This window comes from Notamacropus eugenii, chromosome 6, assembly GCF_028372415.1.
Source record: "Notamacropus eugenii isolate mMacEug1 chromosome 6, mMacEug1.pri_v2, whole genome shotgun sequence".
Lineage (NCBI taxonomy): Eukaryota > Metazoa > Chordata > Mammalia > Diprotodontia > Macropodidae > Notamacropus > Notamacropus eugenii.
Window position 1 is genome coordinate 290,529,490 of NC_092877.1, and position 22,786 is coordinate 290,552,275.

At 39.8% G+C, this 22,786-nt stretch overlaps 1 protein-coding gene across 1 annotated transcript in view; it reads right to left on the bottom strand.

The window, feature by feature from the left end:
• OLFM4 (olfactomedin 4) overlaps positions 1 to 22,097 on the bottom strand; it is a 42,092-nt gene extending 19,995 nt beyond the window's left edge. The window contains exons 1-2 of the mRNA XM_072617082.1: positions 22,004 to 22,097; positions 14,530 to 14,682 (exon numbers count right to left, since the gene is read on the bottom strand). Coding sequence (XP_072473183.1) covers positions 14,530 to 14,682; positions 22,004 to 22,084 — 234 coding nt within the window. The 5' untranslated portion in view covers positions 22,085 to 22,097. The remainder of the gene's footprint in view (positions 1 to 14,529; positions 14,683 to 22,003) is intronic.
• Positions 22,098 to 22,786: the final 689 nt, after the last annotated feature.

Genomic DNA, 22,786 nt, shown 5'->3' on the forward strand with positions numbered 1-22,786 from the left:
CGTCTTTCTGGAAGAGATTAGGTTCCCATCAATCAGCCCACAAATCAGGAGATGATTTTCGTATGAAGAAATTGAATAAAAGCATGTATTTGAGGATTTCAAACAGCCCACCAGGTGGACTGGTTAAAAACAGTATAACCTTTCATTTCATGTTTGGTAAACATATCATCATCTCCAGTGATGCACATAATAATTCTCAAATAACAAATAAAAACTCCAGGGAAGCCAGAGGTTGTACACACTATCTCCATACTCTCGATTCTGATGGGAGGGGAAATGGAGTAACTCAATTTTCATTTTTGGTTGATCTACAGAGGTCAATCTTGAGCACCTAGACTTTTCAGCAGGGCTTTAAAGCAGCCATTTGGATACCCTTGGGCAAAGAGCTTACCATGAGCTTCTTTGTACTTAGTTAAGCTGGTACTCAGATAGTAGACTTAGTCTATTAGAAGCATTTCTAACTTAGTAGGATCTATCATAATTCACATTCTTCTGGTTTAGACGTGGAAAATCCAAGGTCACCTCCGTACCATGATAAGCCATTGCAGTTGGACTTGTGAGGATTTTTGAAAAAACACAAACAAGAATTGTGTAGTATGATAAGGCACAAAAGGCTTGCAACTGAACAAGTAGAAAAAGTACTCATACCATCCCACCCCAGCCCACCTCATTGAGAACATAGATATCCCTATGCTACTGAGATCTAAAGGAAGCACCAACTTAACATGCACTATGTAAGAGTGTGTACAACAGCAAAACTGCACATTTCATTAAATGCACCTACATTTATTCTAAGAACTGATTATTGCAATCAGACCTTCAAATTACACATTTGTTGCATATATTTGAATGTCTGATCATTAAGTTAAAATATTTCCCAAAATTCCCTCCGTGCATTTAGTATGTAATTGGAATCTCCAAATGGATATTTCAATAAACACAGTTGGTGGTTCTTTCTGTGCATAATCTCTCAAGGAAATGTCAGGGCTTTTTAAAGAACTTGCTTATTAAAAGTTGCTGGCTTTACTTTTTTTCCCCTATTGCTTTAGTGATACACTGAGGGCAGATTACATTAATGTCATGAAGCAAGACCGCAGTGTCTAGATTAATTCAATGCCAGATGCTCCCTACCACCACCAAATCAACCACACAAGTATAGCTGACTAGAGAATAGGTCATGCAAAATATTCACTAATTTTAATGAGTGCAAGATTAATATGAACAATATAGATTTTCTTAACTTGTTATTGTTCCATCATTGTAGTCATGTCTGACTCTCCATGACCACATTTGGGGTGTTCCTGGCAAAGATGTTGTAATTGTTTGTCATTTTCTTCTCCAGCTTATTTTATAGAAAAGGAACTGAGGCAAACAGGCTTAAGTGACTTGCCCAGGGTCACACAGCCAGTAAGTGTCTGAGGCTGAATTTGAACTCAGGAAGAGGAGTCTTACTGACTCAAGGCTCATCACTCTACTCACTACATTACCTCCCTGCCTCATTTTTTATTAATATGACCATAATAACATGATAATATGGTAAGAAGTCCAAACAAAATAGTGATATAACCTTTTAGAAGAAGAGGGCAGATGTGATTTCATTGGCATAGGGAACTCCCAGTGAGGAAACTCCTTCTACCAGTACAGCTTATCACCTTCCCTGCAATTTACAGTCTTATAGAACTGTTTATGGCTCCAAGGTTGAGTGATTTACCCAGAGCACATAGCCAATATGTGTCATAAACAGGATACTTGAACTCAAGTTTCTCTAGCACTGAAGCTAGCTCTTTATCTTCCACCCCACACTGATTCATACAATGCTACCTATGACTATGTCACTGAACCTTTTATGGGTAGAACTTTAAGATCTGCCTGATACTTTCTTTCTTAGTTACTAAAACTTTAGAGGAAAGGACAAGGGTAAGGGACATGCATAGCTGAGTAAATGAGGTAGGAGAAATAGTTCCACCATGCTTGGACCTGGTCAAACAACATCTGAAATAGTGTTCAATTCTTGGCACTACATTTTGGAAAGGAGGCTGACAGATTAGAAAGCATCAAAATCAAGGAAACATGAATAGGATGTTGAGATGACTGGAGACTAGGTCATGCAAGAACCGGTTGAAAGAACTAGCTATATTTATCTTCAAGAAGACTTGGGGCTAGGGGAGAGCTTGACAGTGATAATATTGTTCAAAGAATAAGTGCTTCCATTAAAAAAAGAAGAAGAATTAGACCTGTTTAGCTTCAAAGGGAAAAACCAAAGAGGAATTGTTGGAAATTACAGAGACTAGAAAATATTAAAGCCAATATAAGAAAAATTCCCTAACAACTAAAGCTGACTAAAAATGGAATGTGATTCTTTGAGAGGTAGTGAGTTTACCATCACTGGAATTCTGCAAGCAAAGGCTAAACATTCATTTATTAGAGATGCTATAGAGCAAGGTTTCTTAGCATGGCATCTATGAATTTTTCTCATAGAGAATCATGTTCATTATAATTTCTTTGTAGTCCTATATCTTTTATTCTATGCATTTAGAAATAGCATTGTGCAAAGTGATCTGCAGGCTTCCAAAAGGGTCCATGAAATGAAAAAGGTTATGTTTCAGGTAGGAGTTAGATTACATAGTCACTGTGGTCTCTTCTAAATCTAAGATTCTTCGATTTGTAGCCCAAAGGCAGTCTTGTGTCTCTGTCAGTTCAGCCCTCCCACTTAAATCATCCATGTAAATTTGACTAGACTCATAGACCACAAAATGGAAAGAACCTAGGCTACAGGCAAATTAGGCAGGGAATAAAAGTGGAAAATGCAGCCTCTAACACTGCTACTGTGTTTCTCCAGGCTACTGATGCTCACTGCCATCAGATATCTCATCATTGAATTTGACAAACCTAAGCAACAATGGTGACATTTAGGTGGGTACATGAATTTTTTTTAAATTGCCTGAAACCTCTTAAGATTCTATCAGAAGCATATACACATGTACAAGATGACTGCGTTTCTGTTTCCATGAAAACCGGGCACAGGCTCACATATTCTCAGGAGTAGTGAGCCAAAACTTTGCAAGAATGCAAGCTTTGGAAATGAATCTGCTTATTGGCTTTTGGTCTTGTTAGCTCTTGGAACAAACAAAATATTTCTCAGCTTTCCTTGAACATTTTGGTGACTCAGTGCAGCTGTTATTCTGCAAAAGAGGAAGCTAGCCACCAAATCTGCTCAGTGAAATGTAGCTCTTGCAGAGTCTACTTGAGAGTCCAAACGTGTCTTCATACCATGCTTCCTCCAAGAAAGCAGGATAGTTTTGCCTTTCCCTGACACAAAATGAAGGGGTTCTATAGCTTCATTTTTTTAAATAGAGGAAATCCTTAGTGGAAAGAACTTAAAAGAAAAAATAGATCTTTGGTCTAGCCCTCTGTAGATGACATTTAATTCAATGATCTTTTGACCAGACTAAAGGGCTTAAGACAACGGGAGTTCTGGGAAGAGGAGGCAAGGTTTCTAGGCTGGGCAAAACTACTTTACATGTGATCTTTGTCTGTGATTTAAATGATTATCAGCATAAGCCCTCCACATCATGCTACTGATTTGTGAGAGAGATACAGAGGAGAGACATTCCAGCCAGGGCCATTTGGATGCTATGGCTTGTTCTTTATTCTCAAAAAGGACCAGTAATAACAGGAGGGTGATGTGTTGACTTGCAAGTGAATTGAATTTAAGTGAGGCAGGGCTGTTTGTGCAAAGTCATCAGCCTCACTCTCTCCTCTAGAGTCATCAGCGTCCAGTGGCAACACATAGGTCAAGACGATTGGCAAGAGCCATTTGGATACAGCAATCTCAAAGCATTGGTCAGCTAGCCCAGGTATGTGACAAAGCCAAATCCGCCACTAAAAATACCTTTTGTCTGATATCCTATATTCCCTCAAGTTCACTAAAATCCTCTCATTGTGGGTTCACATGAGCCAACTATTTTGTGAGAAGCACAAGGAGCATTGGCCTGGGAGTCAGGCAACCTTGGTTTGAATCCTGACTGTCACAAAGTACATATGTGTCCTTACTTATCTGGGTCTGTTTCTTCACCTGAAAATGAAGCAGTTGAACTAAACAGGCCCCATAGATTAGTGGAAAGAGTATTGACTTCAGATTTAAAGCATCTAGGTTCAAATCCTAGTCCTGACTCTTAATACCTCTGTGAATTTGGGTAACTTTCTTAGTGTCTTCAGGCCTCACTTTCCTCTTCTATAAAATGAGGGGGAAGATGGACTTGAGGATCTCTAACTTCCTTTCCAAATCTAAATCTGTTTATCAATAGATGTAAACCTAGAAGGGAAGAAATCTTAGAGGTCCTCAAATCCAAACCCCTAACAAGGAAATTAAAGAAGACCCAGAGAATTTAAGTAAGGTACTTGTCCTGGGTCACACAGATGATGTCTTAGGCGGGATTCAAAAGCAGGTATACCTGATACCAAATCTAGCTCTCAATTACTGTATTACATTGACTATATATAATCTCTTCCAGTTCTGTATCTCTGTGATTCTGTTTGGGATTCAGGTCAATAGCACACTCCTCTGGGCTTCCCCTTATTTATGTTATATCCTTCCTGCTCCATTAATGGACTCTAAGAATGGAAACTAATTTCTTCCACTCCTTACTAGGACTGTGGCCTTGTCCTATTTCTATAATTAGCATGCTGTTGTCTATTAAGCTAAAAAGGTAGTCTCATTTGTGTTTCCATAGGCTTTTGCAAACCAAGGACTATGGCAACGCCTATGGATTTTTACATAGTTTCATTTTTTTGTAATCTTAAACAGTAAAGTCAGTTAGGTCAACCAGGCTACAAGCCAATTTGGTTAAGAACCATATATACATCAGATCCACTGTTTTTTAACCTATCCAATCCTATATCACCAAATGTCTACTCACCAGCTCTAGCTGAATGTCCTACAAGCATCTCAAATTCAATATATCCAAAATGGAACTTTTTTCCCAAAAAAAAACTTACTGTTCCTCCATATTCCCCTCTTTCTGTTGAGTCTACCATCTTCCTTACAGTCACCAAGGTTCATAACCTTGGAGTCATCGTATACTTCTCCCTTTTCCCACTCAACAAATCTACTAAATTCCCAAATTTTATGAATGCTACCATGATCACATCGCTTGCATCTATCCCTTTTCTCTCCACACAGTTAGATACCATACTACTTCAGTCACTCATCACCTCTTATGGACTATGGTAATAACCTCTCCATTGGTCTCTCTCCTTTCAGTCTTTTCTCCTTCCAATTCGTCATCTAAACAGTAGCCAAAATTATTCTTCAAAGGTCTGATATTTCCCTGCTCAATAAATTTGGTGGTTCCCTATTGCCTCTTAACATACAAACTCCTTAGCTTATGTATAGACCTTTTCAGTTTGACTCTTGTCTACTTTCCCAGACTTATTTCATAATATTTTCCTTCATGTACTCTAGACTCCAGCCAAACTGGGCCTCTTCCTCAATAGAATATAAGTTTCTTGAGTGCAAGATCTGCCATTCCTTTGATCTTTGTACCTCCAGGGAATAGTACAGCATCTTGAATATGGTACCACTAAATGAATGTATGTCAAAACTTCTCCTCAAGAGGAAATGGGAAAAAAGATCCCTTTGATTGTTTTGCAAAGTCAGAGGACTATTAGTGTTGAACACTGTATGTACTGTTAGACTTGGCTGATAAATCAGTTAGTTCTTGCCAAACTGCTTTTTTTTCTTTTTCTTTCTTTTTTCTCTTTTTGTTATAAGAGAGGGCTTAGGAGGTGGGATGGGCTATTCAAAATGAAAGTGATTTAAAAACAAAAGATTTATAAAAAGTAAAAACTGAATAAAAAGAAAAAATGTGCATTGAACTCACCATGTAAAGAAGACCAGTATGTAATCTCTTTATAATGACTAATATTTACATACATTTTAAGGTTTACAAGGTACTTTACAGGTATTAAGCAAACTTTGCAAAATTCGCATGTATAAGCAAACCTCATAACAACTTTGTGAGGTGGGTGATATTATTTTCCTCATATTATTGATGAGGAAACTGAGGTAGATGGTGGTTCAGTGATTGATGAAGGTCATATAACTAATAATGGGAGAAGCATGGGCAGCATTCAAACTCAAGTCTTCTTGATCTCCAGTTCCTTTTTCTATCCACTATGGCAGTGGATATAGAACCAGACTATGAGTTAGAAAGGCCTCCGTTCAAGTCTAGAGTCTAAAACATACCAGGCAGGCAATCCTAGCCAAGCCATTTAATTTAGCAGTGCTCTAGGCAACTTCTAAGATTCGTATCTATAGAATGCTTGTCAATCTGCTTTAGTAGAGGGAGGTTCCCCCCTGGGAATTCACTATAACAATGAAATCACAGTTTTGGTTTAAAAAAATAAAAACCAACCCAATACCTGTAGAGTGCTCTCTGCATTCCACAGGCAATTAATCCATTAGGTTAGCTAATGAAGTCCCGAAACGTAGGAAACTCCTACAGCAAATGATTCAATTAAGAAATTTATTGGAGGCGGAGCCAAGATGGCGGAGTAGAAAGACGCACATACACATAGCTCCGAACCCACAACCCACAGAACGGCTAGAGGGGACCAACTCATGGTGAATTCTGCACCCAGAGGCCACCGAATATTGGAGTGAGGGAGATTTCTGTTCCAGAGAGACCTGAAAACCTCTCGCGGGGGGGTCCTTCGCGCTGTGGACTGGGCGCCGGGACTGGGAGCAGAGGGCAGCCCTGCAGCGGCCGCGACACCGTGAGGAAAAGATTCAAGCGGGCTATGGGGACGGGATCTCCAGCGGCCACACGGGTCCCTCCACCCACAGAGGGACCTGCAAACCTCTCGCAAAAGGTCCGTCGCACTGCAGACGCGGAGCCCAGTCCAGACCTGCGGCAGCCGGGGCTCCGAGAGGTACAGATCCGAGCAGGCTTCAGGAACGGGACCTCCAGCGGCGGCACAAGCCCCCCCAACCACAGGTGACGAGGGTCGGTGAGAGAGTCTCTTTGGTGGGTCGAGAGGGGAGTGGGGTGTCCCCATGGCTCGGGCCCCCCCGGGAGATAGAAGCTGAGAAGCGGCTGCAGACAGGGGCTCCCCAAGCGAGCAGGAGCCTGGATCCATTGTGGAAGGTCTGTGCATAAACCTCCCGAGGGAACGGTGCCTGAGAGGCGGCCCTGCCCTGACCTGACCATCTGAACTTAATTCTCACACTGAATAGCAGCCCTGCCCCCGCCAAAAGCCCTAAGGCGGGAAGCAGCATTTGAATCCCAGTCCCCAAACGCTGGCTGGGAGGATCAGGAGGTGAGGTGGGTGTGAGGAGAATATTCAGAGGTCAAGTCACTGGCTGGGGAGAATGCCCAGAAAAGGGAAAAGAAATAAAACTATTGAAGGGTACTTTCTCGGAGAAAAGACACCTCCTCCCTTCCTTTTTGACGAGGAAGAACAATGCTTACCATCAGGCAAAGACACAGAAATCAAGGATTCTGTGTCCCAGCCCACGCAATGGGCTCAGGCCATGGAAGAACTCAAAAAGAATTTTGAAAATCAAGTTAGAGAGGTGGAGGAAAAACTGGGAAGAGAAATGAGAGAGATGAAAGAGAAGCATGAAAAGCAGATCAGCTCCCTGCTAAAGGAGAACCAAAAAAATGGTGAAGAAATTAACACCTTGAAAACTAGCCTAACTCAATTGGCAAAAGAGGTTCAAAAAGCCAATGAGGAGAAGAATGCTTTCAAAAGCAGAATTGGCCAAATGGAAAAGGAGATTCAAAAGCTCACTGAAGAAAATAGATCTTTCAAAACTGGAATGGTACAGATGGACGCTAAGGACTTTATGAGAAAGACAGATATCACAGAACATAGCGAGAAGATTGGAAAAATGGAAGATAATATGAAATATCTTATTAGAAAAACAACTGACCTGGAAAATAGAATCAGGAGAGACAATGTAAAAATTCTGGGACTATCTGAAAACCATGATCAAAAGAAGAGCCTAGACATCATCTTCCATGAAATTATCAAGGAAAACTGCCCTGAGATTCTAGAACCAGAGGGCAAAATAAATATTCAAGGAATCCGCAGAACACCGCATGAAAGAGATCCAAAAAGAGAAACTCCTAGGAGCATTGTGGCCAAATTCCAGAATTCCCAGGTGAAAGAGAAAATATTGCAAGCAGCTAGAAAGAAACAATTCAAGTATTGTGGAAATACAATCAGGATAACACAAGATCTAGCACCCTCTACATTAAGGGATCGAAGGGAATGGAATAGGATATTCCAGAAGTCAAAGGAACTAGGACTAAAACCAAGAATCACCTACCCAGCAAAACTGAGTATAATACTTCAGGAGAAAAAATGGTCTTTCAATGAAATAGAGGATTTTCAAATTTTCTTGATGAAAAGACCAGAGCTGAAAAGAAAATTTGACTTTCAAACACAAGAATGAAGAGAACCATGAAAAGGTGAACAGCAAAGAGAAGTCATAAGGGACTTATTAAAGTTGAACTGTTTACATTCCTACATGGAAAGACAATATTTGTAACTCTTGAAACATTTCAGTATCTGGGTACTGAGTGGGAGTACACACACACACATGCACACACGCACACATACATAGAGACAGAGTGCACAGAGTGAATTGAAGAGGATGGGATCATATCTTAAAAAAAAAATGAAATCAAGCAGTGAGAGAGAAATATTGGGAGGAGAAAAGGAGAAGTTGAATGGGGCAAATTATCTCTCATAAAAGAGGCAAGCAAAAGACTTATTAGTGGAGGGACAAAGAGGGGAGGCAAGAGAAAAATATGAGGTCTACTCTCATCACATTCCATGAAAGGAAAGAATAAAATGCACACTCATTTTGATAGGAAAACCTATCTCATAATACAGGAGAGTGGGGGACAGGGGCACAAGCAGGGTGGGGGGGAGGATGGAGGGGAGGGCATGGGGAGGAAAATGCAATCCGAGGCCAACACTCATGGGGAGGGAAAGGATCTTAAGAGAATAGAAGTAATGGGGGACAGGATAGGATGGAGGGAAATATAGTTAGTCCCATACAACACAACTAGTATGGAAATCATTTGCAAAACTACACAGATTTGGCCTATATTGAATTGCTTGTCTTCCAAGGGGAAGGGGTGGAGAGGGAGGGAGCTAAAGAAGTTGGAACTCAAAGTGTTAGGATCAAATGTAATGTTCTTACCACTGGGAAATAAGAAATACAGGTTAAGGGGTTAAGAAAGCTATCTGGCCCTACAGGACAAAAGAGAAGACGGAGACAAGGGCAGGGAGGGAGGATAGAGGAGAGAGCAGATTGGTCACAGGGGCAACTAGAATGCTTGGGTATGGGGGGGGGAGGGGATAAAAGGGGAGAAAATTTGTAACCCAAAATTTTGTGAAAATAAATGTTAAAAGTTAAATAAAAAAATTTAAAAAAAAAAAGAAATTTATCCATAAACTGAAGCCTTGTCAGCAGCAGTGAGAATTAGAACTCACAACCCTTAAGTTTCCAACCCAGTACATTGACAACTACCTTATCATGGATTCATGGGATAAAATAATTAAATCTAGAAGGGACTGAGTCCAATCTCTTCATTTTGAAGATGAAACTGAGACTTAGGGAAGACCATAAAATAATATAGGTAGTAAGGGACTGGTGCAGAATTGGAACTTGGATCTTCCCAACCCCAGACCCAGTGAACTTATTCACTTTGCCTTAAAAAAAGACTAAGGAACTAACTTTGGAAAGAAGTGTGTTCTTCTGAAATACACACACACACACACACACACACACACACACACACACACACACACAAAACCTGCCTTCTCTCCCATGCTGGTGACCCTAAACTAGTGGATGTATTCTATTCAATTCAATTCAATATGCATTGGTCTAGCAGAAAGGGCAAAGAATATGATGTCAGAGGGCACTGGGTTCAGCCTTGGAGAAGTCATTTAAACTCTTTGTGGTCCAGTGTCCTCATATATAAAGTGAAGAGACCGAACTAGATGGTGACCACTTAGGTATCTACCATGTCTAAAGCTACGATCTTATCATTCTATCAAGGCTTTACTACTTGAAAGGTAATATGCTAGGTGCCAGGAATGAAAAAGGAAAGAGAGAGAGAAAGAGAGAGAGAGAGAGAGAGAGAGAGAGAAGGACAGAGAGAAAAAGAGACAGAGACAGAAAGACAGAAAGACAGAGAGGGAGAGAGAGGGACAGAGAGAGAGAGAGGGGGAGGGACAGAGGGACAAAGAGAGAGAGACAGAGGGGGGAGAGAGGGGGAGAGAGGGGGAGAGAGAGAGAGAGAGAAAGGAAGAAAGGAAGGAAGGAATTGCCACCCTCAAAGAATTTATCTTCTACTCAGAGGAATACAACATGCCCACACACAAAATATGTGTGTGTGTGTGTACAAACATATATGTGTGTATGTGTGTGCGTATATGTGTATGTGTGTGTGCATGTGTGTGTGTATAGAAGGAGAGAAAAGATATCATATAAATAGGTTATAGTAGAGAAGAAAGATACTGAGAAGAAGCTATTATGAGAGTTAAGCCTTAAATAAAAGTGAGGGGATGAAGATGCTCCAGGCATCACTGTGCATGGAGCCCGTCCTGCCCCCAGCACACCATGGGGCAAGAATGACCATTGGTCCCACGCTTGAGTGGGAGCAGAAGAACTTATGATAATGAGTCCCCTTCCAGGGTGTGTCATTACACCTGGGCACACCCAGTTCACAATATATACTCATCAGATTCTAGGCATATGGAACAGCTTAAGCACTGGGAATGCTCAGTAGGGGATGGAGTAACAAGTTTGGAGAACAAATGGCTGTTGTATTGACTGGAAGATTATTTATGAGGAAGAGCATGGAATGAAAGTCTGGAAAGGTGAGTAAGATTACACAAGGCCCTACACGCTAGGCTATGGAGTTTGCATTCTGTAGGTTTGATGGCACTGCTGATAGACCATGGCCCTACTTGAGACTATAAAAGGATAATTTGTCAATGGCTTTTGATAAAGCAGTTTGGTACAGCAGAAACAGCATGGGACTAGGAGTTGAGAAACCTGGACTCCAATTTTAACTGAGCCAGTAAGCTGCCATATAACTTTGAATTTAACGTCTGTAAAATGGGTATCATAATACCTGTCTTGCTCTATTTCATAGAACTGTGATAAGGATCAAATGAGATAGTACATAAGAATGAGCTTTGAAAAATAAAATGCAATAGAGATTGCTAGATGGCACAGTGGATAGAGCTTGAGGCCTGGAGTCCAAAAGACCTGATTTCAAATCTAGCCTCAGGTATGTACTAGCAGTGTGACCCTGGGCAAGTCATTTAACCTCTGCCTGTGTCCTTTTCCTCATCTATATAATGGGAATAGTAATAGCATCTATTGTTGTGAGGATCAAATGAAATGATAATTGTAAAGCATTTAGCACAGTGCCTGGCACATAGTAATTTCTATATAAATGTTAGCTATCATCATTATCAGTAGTAGTAGCTATTTGACCCTGGGCAAGTCACTTAACCTCTGCTTGCCTTAATGCACTGGAGAAGGAGATGACAAACAACTCCAGTATCCTTGTGAAGAAAACCTCATGGACAGTTGGTTCCATAGGGTCAAGAAGAGTCAGACATGATTGAACTATAACAACCTCCCAGGGTTGTGATTATAAAATGAGATAATAGTCATAATGTAGCAGGCACACAGTAGGTGCTTAATAAATATTTCTTTCCTTCTAGTGCACAATTGCTAGCTATGATTATTAATTCAACACATTAGAGTCTCTCTTTTCTACCTCTAGCAACCTATTTACCTGCACACCCAAAAGTATGGTTCCATCAGGATCTACTCAAGAATTTTTTTCCCAATCCACAACTGTTGTTTAGATCTAAGAGTATTCCCACCTACTTTACTTTCCTTCCTTGCCAATTATTAACAAGGCAGCTGCTGCCTGCTCTGACTTACAGACTGGGAATTAAATGTCCCATATTCATGGATCTGCCAAGTTACACATTTCCCCTTAAGCAGCATGCAGATTTCAAACTGTCCTTCACATTCCTGCCGGCAAGTGAAGACATGTAAATCATTAGCTTCCCTTATTTCAAAGCAAATGATTTTAACTGAAAAGATCTCTACCTAGGATTCTCCTCCACTTGTTATGTTTTTATGCATAACTTCTTATCTACTCTTGATTATGCTAGAATAGGGTTATGAATATTAATGGGTAGAATTTATAATTTAGTGCTGTGCCTTTCCTGCTGATTAATTCAAGGACATTTTATTTCTTAAGAAGCTTGGCTCCTGGAGCAGTCAAACACATTTCTTGGGCACCTCATTTAAACTTGGAATATTTATCTACCAATTCGAGTTGAAAGCAGGGTCTCATCCTCACAATAATTTTATTTTAAAGGATAACTATGTTTGAAATTGAGGCAGTTGAGCTTAAAATTGCCAGGAAAACCTATTTTGAATCTTGCAGTAAAACCACAAGATGGTCATAAATTAATAGTTGGATTAAGTGGTAATACAAAATGCAAGCACCTTTATTGCTGAGTCTTCATTGATGATGTATATGGAAGTCTTTTCTAATTGGCTTTTAAACTTGGCCAATTTTAAAATCAGCACTCTGTCACTTTACATCAGTCAGCTTCAAATTATCTTTTGCCTTATTCCCTTGTGGATTTCTTCTTTCTATCCCTCCTACACTTAGATAGTCAAAGAAGAGTATGTCATCCTTGAGGCTAAGAAGGTTCCATTGGTCAATGGGGCAAAGCTGTGGTCCAAATTCCCAGGGCAGTGTTCTCTTAGTTCCTCCTAGAGCTTAGCTTATCTGGTGTAATGCACCAATGCTTCCACCGAGGCAATTTATGGCGAGAAACCAATACCCAGAAAAAAAGAAGTAGATGAAAGGTAATGAGGAGTAAAGAAAAGAAGGGAAAAAATGGCATGGAGGGTAAAAAGGAAGGGATAGAAAGAGGAAGACTAAGTTTAGAGTAAAAGGAGGGAAATAAGAAATAAAAGAAAATAAGGAAGGGATATGAAGACAAGATGGAGAAGAAAAGGAAAAGAGAAAGCAGAAAGAGAAGAAAAAGAGGAGAAATTAAGGAGGGAGGAAGGGAATAAAAAGAGGCTGGAGAAAATACAAAGAGAAGAAGAGATAAAAAACTTAAGGAAAGAAAGATAAAGAAAGGGAAGGAGAGTCAGAAAAGACAAACAAATGAAAGGAGAGAAGAGAGAGAACACAATTAAGATGGTAAGGGAAAATATAAAAATAATAATGGATAGAGAAAGAAAACAAAATCCTGGAAAAGAAGCATAATGCCTCTTGAAATATATGAACCAAGTGATCTTACAAAGTGAACACTTATGCATAATGCACCTAGTTTCTATTTTTTAATAAACCTACTATCCATTAATGTCACCCTCTAGTGCTTTATCATAGCATAGAGGTGACCCTGTGTCCTTGAAGGCTTCCAACTGAACATAAGCTCTGCCAAGTCCTACAAAGCAAATATATATACATATATATGTATATATATATGCCCATATATATACATATATACACATATATACACATATACACATACATATACATATATACATATATGTGTATGCATATATATATGTGTGTGTTCTAGCACAGTACTGGCTATCTGTAATCTGAGACCCTGAACTCATTGTGGGATGAAAAAAATGATTGGAGTAACTAGAGATAGCTAGCCTCTTTAGAGAAGAAAAATGTTGAAAGGTGGCAATAAGGGGAGCATGGTAGCCATCCTTGAGTATTTGAAGGGTCATCATTCAGCGGAATTAGACAAGTTCTCTTTATCCTCAGAGAACAGAGCCAGGAGCAGTGAGTAGACATTACCAAAAAAAGCAAATTTAGCTTAAGGTCAGGGGGAAAAAACTTCGCAACAATTCAAGTTATTCAAAAGTGAAATGGGGCACTTCCAAAAGTGATAGGTTCCCATTCTTGAAGGTCTTCAAGAAGATGTTAGATGACCATTTGTCAATTACTTTGTAGTGAGGGTTCCTTTCATTTATGGATTCAAGTAGATGGGCACTGAGGACCCTTCCAGCTATCAAATTGTGTGGTTCTCACCAGGTTATCAAATGTGAGGTTCATCACCACACTGCCCCATTAGATAAAGAAATTTTCAACCATAGCAATTCACAAAAACTATCCACTAAGACAGGGAGGAACTTTCAGTTTGCATCAGTAGAGTTGATGTCCACTACGAAATTACAGATCCTTCAAGTATTAAAAGCTACTGGCTCACATTTTTCATTCTATGAAAACAAAACTAAGAACCCAGTAGACCCTCTGCATACCCACTCTACACACCCACTCTACACCAACATTGCCACCTGTCACATGTTCCTACCTGAATATAAGAAGAAAATGTTTAGTTACAAAATATGTGGGACACCACCCAGTCTAGGTTCATTTATTTTAGTATAAGGGATGAATACTACCTTGGGAGGTGAAAAAGGGGGATGCTTACTTTAGTCAGTTCTTTTTCAAATTTCTCCGTGAGAACGCTAACCGTGATTTCCAAGTTTTCCACCTTCTGAACAGGAAAGGATGTGTCCGGCAGGACCATGGAGCATGTGCAGATTCCGCGGTCATCTAAGGAGCCATTGAAATTGGAGACCATCTAGAAAAACAAATTCAGTACATACAGTTCAGAAAAGCTGTCACTGTCAAACTGAATGACAGATCCTCATTTATGAATAAAGTTCTCAGAGAGAGGCAGACAAGTGAAGCTAAATATATAAATGAATAGGATTAGAAAAGAATGTAACAGCTACTTCATTTTCAAAGGTAAGAGCTATAGATCCACACAAACTACAAGCCAAATTTAGGGGTTGGTGATTTTTATTTAAATCAATAGCCTGTACCAGAAAAAAAAGTGGCATAGTATAGGTGTAAAGTGAATTCGCAGTCAGAGGACCTGAGAACTCTCAAGTCAGAGTTTTAGGGGGACCTTGAAATTGATACCTGTCTCAGTGACTCCTAGCATGCCCTCAGACAAGTCACATAATCCCTCAGGGTCAGTTTCACTTATAAAATGATGGGCATCACTTAAATCCTCTGCAATTTTTAAATCCCACGACCCTTATGGACTCTGAGTCATATTGAAGAAAATCCTCCTCCTGTACCCCAGAGAAGGAAAATCAGGAGGCTTCCTCCCCACTCAGTAGTCACAAATGACTCAAATAGGTTAGCTTAGTCATTATCATGGTATAGAGGAAAGATCAATAGATTTGGGTTTGAATTCTGATTCTGCTATTTACCAGTTATGTGACTGGGCAAGTCATTTGACTTTTCTGGGACTTCATTTCCTCATCCTTAAAATAGAAGTGTTGGTCTTATCAGGGCTTTTTCAACTTTTTCTACTCACAAGTCCTTTTCACCCAAGAAATTTTTATGCAACCCCAGGTACATAGGCATATAAAATAGGTATACAATCCAAACATTTGCTGATGCTAAGTAATAAAGAAATTTATTTTAAAACTGTTCTTTAATATACATATAATTTTATCATTTATTAAGGACAAAGGAAATTTGTATCCTAATGAGATGGATGTGTTTGTTTATTTTTACATAAAGAATTAAATTGTGGTGGAATATTTGATATCGCAGGACACAGAGCATCTTCAACCTTTTTCAGAGTCGATTGACATTTGGATTTTATAATTATCAGTGCTGAGGATGCTGCTTCACATAAATACATAGTAGAAAATGGCAGAAGTATGTTTAGGGCCATTTCAGAAATTGTTGGAAATTGTCCTAATCCTAAGCCAAAATTTATTTAATGATTGTATATGTACAGCAAAAACGCTGCAATTCATAACATACAATAGTCTCAAATATGATCCAAAGTGTTTCTGGAAGCATTCATTGGCATTACATGGCCTGAGGGCATGCACAGTGCAAAGGGCATGTTGTGTTCAGAACCAAGGCTTCAGTGAAGTTGCGTGATGCAACATGGGCAATAGCTGTCAGAAACAGTTCAGATTCATTACACTTCTAATTTTGAATTCATTTTTGGCCTTTGTGTGTTCAGAAACCTTTTACTGATAACAAACTTTCCACGACCCCCACATTCAGCTATGCAGCTCCAGATGGGGTCACAACCCACTGTTTAAGAAGTGCTAGACTCTAAATAACTTCTAAGATCTGAGCTTAAATTCTTTGATGCTATAACCAAATCTTGCCATAAGCTTCTCCCGTCCAATTGAGTAGGGCACTCTCTTCCTCTTTTAGTAAAATCATTCCCCAGCCAGTCCATGGCTACCTTGGCAAGAAGGAAATAGCTCCTTTTTTGACCCACTTCCATTAGCTACAGGTTTTGCTAGAGTTCCCATACTTCTAATTATATTTGTTGCTCAAAAAGAAAACTGCATACATACAGGTAGCTACAAGGTGACCTCTTGGTTTTCTGACCCCCAAATCCCAGGGACAGTTAAGTGTGGGCATCTTTGATAAGCCAGGCAAATCAGTTGTAGAGTTAAATTAAAAGTTGCTTTTCCAAGGTCAATTTAAACTCCTCAATGTTTGAAAAGAAGAAAAAAAAGTATTTTCTTATATTTCAGAACTTGATATAATTTGCACAGGTCTGAAAGTCAGGAGTCATGGGTTCTAAAGTTAATTCTGCAAATTACTTACTATATGATCTCAAACAAATCACTTCAGTTCCTTTGGTTCCAATTTCCTTACCTGTCAAATAAGGAGCTCACATTAAGTGATTGTTAATGTTCCTATTGGTCCTGACAATCTGGAGAAAAAATCCCAATGGTTCTATTTCCTAGTGTCCTTTGAAAATATGGGTCTTCTATCTCCTTCCTCACAGTCCACCAACTCTATCCCTACCCTCCTGATCTCTACACCTTGCAGTGAAAAACAGAGTGGGAGAACACAGATTAGGATTTCATCTCCTACACACCTGGAAAAATGCTCAGCTAGCACCCCTTCTAAAGGGACAGAGGAGAACTGAGCCAGCCATGTCTGTAAGAAATAGTGCAGTGTGTGTGTGAGTCGGAGGGAAATCTGTTTGCAGAAAACTAATCTTAAAATACATATAATTTCCCTAAGACATCTAGGTTAATATTTAATTGCCACTGCATATTTTTCAATGACAGCTCTTCCTCTTGCCCTCTTTTGTGTCCCAATTAACATTTTGACTGCTATCACCAGTATGACTACCAACCACACAAAGACAGTGCTAGACACTCTGCTTCTGACTTTCTGACCCGTTCCTTGGACCCTTACAATGATTTCATCTGGCTGAGTCAACAGGCACTTCTACTCAGAGCTCAGAGATCAGGCCATGGGATGTCGGCCTGAATGGCTTCTGTTAGAGTCTGAACAGCAGTGGACTATAAAGTTTGAAAGGACTTGCTCCCCACAGCTCAAGCCTCAGGAGGTCAGCTAGTTGCAGCTGTGATTACACACCCTGTGTGTTCTATTTCCACCAGCCACTAAGACCCTGAAACAAACCAGAACTAGACCCTACAAACTAGAGTTAGTCCATCAGGGGTCTCTGGACTAATTCAGCTTCCCAGAAATTGAAAAGACATTTTTTAAAAATTCTACCCCTCCAGGTTTCTGAGGCAAGTACAACAGAAAGTGATATTTATACCTAGTGCACTTCAGCTAAAAGTGTAACACTGGACCCAGTCTTTATTCTATGACCACTCTAATAGGATTGTGGGCATTGAAAGAAAAGCCCATTTCTTCTGGGGGAAGGGCCAAGTAAGATGAGCTGCCAGTAAGAATCATCTCCCCCGAAGAGTGAGTCTGCTCATGTGACTGAACTCATAGGACCCTCATCCAGGCAGGATCCTATGATCCTGAAAGAGTTGAAGCTTGGCAGACAAGCCATACCCCCTTGGAGCCAGCATTGTATTATCTGTCTAAGCTTGAAAGAAAGACTCAAGTTAAAAGACACTAATACTTTAGCAGTGGGAAGTAACATGGCAAGGGATTTTGAAGAAGTGACATCACTATAATAACTCCCCAAAAAAGAAAAGAAGGGGGGGAAAAAGAAAACTCCAGACATATTCTGACCAGCAGAGGTTAATTAACTGAGCAAAAAGGTGTTAGACTGTACTTTCCCTTCTCCAGGAAGTCCTTTCAACTCAAAAAAACTGTAGACATCAAGAAGACTCAAGACAAACATCTAGGAATTACTGTCTAATGACTATACTCTTGAAGTAGACCTGAAAGTCATGCAAACGGGATGTTTACCTAGCATCTCCTGCTTAGTACAGTCAGCTTGCCAGCTCTGTCTTTGGACTTGTCATCAGTCCATCATGCTGTGCTGACTACAAAGTGGCCCATGAATTTGATCAGTGTCTCCCAGGAGATGTATCGCTGCCCTTCAAGTTCAAATTTGATGATGCTAATGGTATTCGCTTGCTCTCTGTGGCTAGTGCATAAAACTCACTTGAATGGAAAAGCTGAGCTACAAGTTGAAGGAATGCTCTCCTTCCCCTGTGTATTTGAAAGGCAAGTGATTTACCCCCTTCCCAAGGGCAAAAGGGAGAATTAGGGTCACTATAATACAAATATTCCAAACTTCTTGAAAAAAGGTGGCATAACCTAATGCCAAATTACACAAGAGAGAGCAGGCAGTGTGGTACAGTGGAAACAACCCAAGTTCTACAGATGGAACATGTGAGTTCACATCCTATTTCTGACATTTACTACCCAACCTGTGTGACCTTGGACAAGTTCCTTTACCTCCCTCCGCCCCATTTTCCTCATCTCTAAAATCAGAGCATTGGATCAGGTGGCCTCTAGGGTCCCTTCCAGATGTAATTCTGTGATTCTATATGTTGAATACTTATTGTCTAGTTCCACCCACATCAATGGTTGTGTTAAATCAAGCATTTAGCCTCTGTATCTGTTTGCCCATGTACAAAATGAAGACAATAATAGTTGTCCTAATTCTGTAGGGTGAACTCCAGGGAATGTAAATTACCTTGAGCTCCCTAGGAAATGATACTAAGACATTTTTTTCCTTATCTCAAATTGCAAGCTACTCTGATTAAAAGCAGGGTCTAGATACCTGCAAAGATCAAGATGCTGAATAATTGAATTAATGAATGAAAGGATGGATGGATAGATAGATAGATAGATAGATAGATAGATAGATAGATAGATAGATAGATAGATAGATAGATAGATAGATGGATGGATGGATGGATGGATGGATGGATGGATGGATGGATGGATGGATGGATGGATGGAGACATTAGGCATCTTTAAAGTTTAGAGAGTTCTGTTTGACACCTGCCCAGTGACAATTTAAAAGCAAAAGGTTTACTACTATTTTCAAAGGGCTCATCAGACTTGAAAGTCCAAGTCAAATTATAAGGACTCAGTCTGATGGCTTAGGAAAACTGGGTTTTGTAGTAGAAATGACATCTAGTCCTTAAAAAAGAATAATTGGGGGATGCCCAAAGATAACATAGATTCAAAAGCTATTTTATTCAGCAGAATCATTTGCAGCTAGATGACAGGATCATGTATCAGGAGCGTCTGATACTGATTTATCAGAGAGAGATAAGTAAACTAGAAAGAAAATTAAAAACTCTAAGCATGATGGAACTGCAATTTCTTATCTACATTCAAATCATTATCTCCTTGACATCTCCTCAGCAACCAATCAGCATTTTGGATTCCTCTGCATCCTGACCCACTTCTATCTAGCTAAGGGAGCTGACTCAAGTCTGACCCAAATGCTGATGTCTGATTGGCTGGTGAAGAGGACTGATGAATGATTTATGTTCACTTTCCCCTACAGGAGAAAAAAAACAGAAATGAATGCTAATCATATCCAAAAATATTTTAAGGCCATGTATTAAAGAAGAGCTTGAATCTGAGCTTGGGCTACTAAGAGTTATTTCCTCATTTATTATGTCTGCACTTTTAGCCTATATGCTTGCTAAAGAAAATGGTACTTTTAAAAAATAACCACCAACATTCTTCTATATACTCCCCAGAAAAATACAAAGATGCCCAAAGAGATCTTGAGTCCTTCCAAACTATAGCTTATTAACACAGATGTTTTAGTATTACTTAATATACAATTAATTCCATTCATTCCTTCATTTCTACAAGGATATAATCTAACCTGGATTCTTAACCTTTTTGTGTGTCTTAGACCCAACATGGCAAAACTTTTGGACCTCTTCTCAGAATAATATTTTATATTTATAAAATAAAACCAACTATATTGAAATATAGCTATCAAAACATTTTTTTAAAGCAAGCTCAGGGACCCCAAGTTATGAACCTCTTATCTACTCAGGAAATAGCATGTATTGCTTCAACATCATTGAATTTGCATGTCAGAAGAAACGAGTTCTAAATCCTGCTCAGCTATTTGCTACCTGTCTGATTTTAAATAAGCCATTTCATTCCTCTGAACTTCAGTTATCATGTCTAAATAAGAAGGCTGGACTAGAAGATTTCTAAGGACCCTTCCAATTCTAAGTCCCAAGATCTTGGGGATGGAAAGCCTGTTATTACCTCACTGGCTATTCCACACCCACCTTTCCAATGAGACCCATACTAGGTAGAAATGGGTAACTGTTCTTACGGTATGAAAAGTACTTGAAGAGAAAAATTGTTATTGTTACATTCATAGAATATATTTTTCTAAGTTCAGAAATGCACCAAAAAACCAGATATAGGGACAGTAAGATCACCTATTACATTCATCCATTGAATTCTCTTTGATAAGAAGAAAAGACTTAAGGATGTAAAAACTGTCTTAAAGAATATATGGAAAAGATATTACATTTGCTCTCTCTGGCCCCAGAAGGCAGAACCAGAAGTTGGAAGTTGCAAAGATGAAAGATTGGGCAGAACGTCACCCTCTACTAAGTGGAGCTGTCCAAAAGGGGAATGGAGTGCCTGGAGAGGGGTGGGTTGCCCCCCTGAGGGGAGAGGCCTCAAGTGGGGTCTTTCTCTCTTTAAGAGAGGCTAGATGAGCACCTGTTAGCTCTGTGTGGGAGTTGGACTACATGGCAAGCTCTGAAATCTGTAATTGTGTGGTCCCTCTCCAAGTTCAATGACTTTCAACCAACAGACACTTCAGGAGATGTACCTGCAGAGAGCTCCTACAGAAAGACTGAGTACTCATAAAGAATTCAAGTAGAAAAGGAAGTTCTTGTTCTTGTCCTTCATCTTTTCCTCTACCTCACTGTATCCCTAAAAAGTGAACTAGGATCTCTCTGTGTCCCTTTAATTATCCCAACCCTCTAGGAAAGTGAGTTAATACAATTTTAAATGCAGCTAACCCTATGGAAACTGATAAAGGACTGAATTTCCATCAAAATGTGCTTTCCGAAATGCATATATGACCCCAAAATTAACAGGTAAATTAATCTCTGTGCCTCACTTTCCTTCTTTGTACAAACGGAGATAAGAATACTTATGGTGCTTACTTCCACAAGGTTCAAAAGAGATAATGATCATAAAGCACTCTGAAAACTTGAAAAGTTACAAACTTTGCACTATATAGATATTAATTATTATTTTTATCATCATCAATTGAAGATAGTCTCATCCAAAAGGAAGCAAATGATAGTGTAGACCCTGCACAGCAAGGGTGATGTTATTCTACTTTATTCTGTTCTTAGGGGACTTTAAAGGGGTCTCTGCATCTACTTCCTATTCGGGTCACTTTCAAACAGTGCCCAAGCCATGGAATAAATTCTGCCCTCAAACTGCTTGTGCTCCAGCTGAGGAGCTGAGGCATGACAACTTTTTGTGAAATTGTTAGTGAGGAGAAATTATGATTCTTTTAGGGAGACTACATTATAAGCTAAAGGGGTCAAAATTATTTGGCAAACCCATTAGACAAGGCAAACGTGATCAACTATTGAGACTCTCAGACAGCAGAAGGAAGGCATTAGAGTGGATGACAAGACTTGAAGTTAGAATTCAAGGATTCTGCTTACCTCAGAGAGCAGCTTCCCAGTGATGGGGGTGGTCTGCAGGAACAGAAAGGCTAGCAAGAGACCTAGGCCTATGGTCTTCATCTTGCCTTCTTTGCTGGAGTAGGCAATGTTTAGGGGAAGCTCTGTGGAAGCTTTTTATAGTATTCAATGGGAATTTCCCTGAGAGAAATTCCTCTGAGCACGTGATTTATGGTCACTTCTCACAGAGCAGTGTACATACACACACATACACATACACACACACACACACACACACACACACACACACATACACATGCAGAGAGATATGAATGACTCATGGTCCCACTTTATAAATTAGCAGCATTGTACACACCATACCACAGGCAGTTATCTCTCGCCAATATTAACTTTTTCAATCCTTTGGAAAATGTAGTATCTGGTTTCCAGATCTGTATTTTACTTGAAAAAAAAAAACAGTTCCTATGGGTAAGACCCCACCTGAGACCACATAGAGGAAAGACAACTATCCATCTTTTCTTTTCTAGGGCTTTCTTCTCATTGATGGGCATTTGTTACAGAATGGAGTGCAGACACACAATGGGCCTCACCAGTGAGTACTCAGAAGGGCCCGGGGTATTCTATAACTACCATTTCCAAATGACTTGGGGTCCCATGAATACCCACATAATCCTTTCCTGCTGGCAGAGGTAAGGAGAAAGAGCACTCTAAGCTTGGGGAAAAGCCAGCAAAAGCCCAGAGATGGGTGAGGAGAAAAGGGGAATGTGGCCCATTTGGCTAGATCATAGAATATATGAAGGGGAG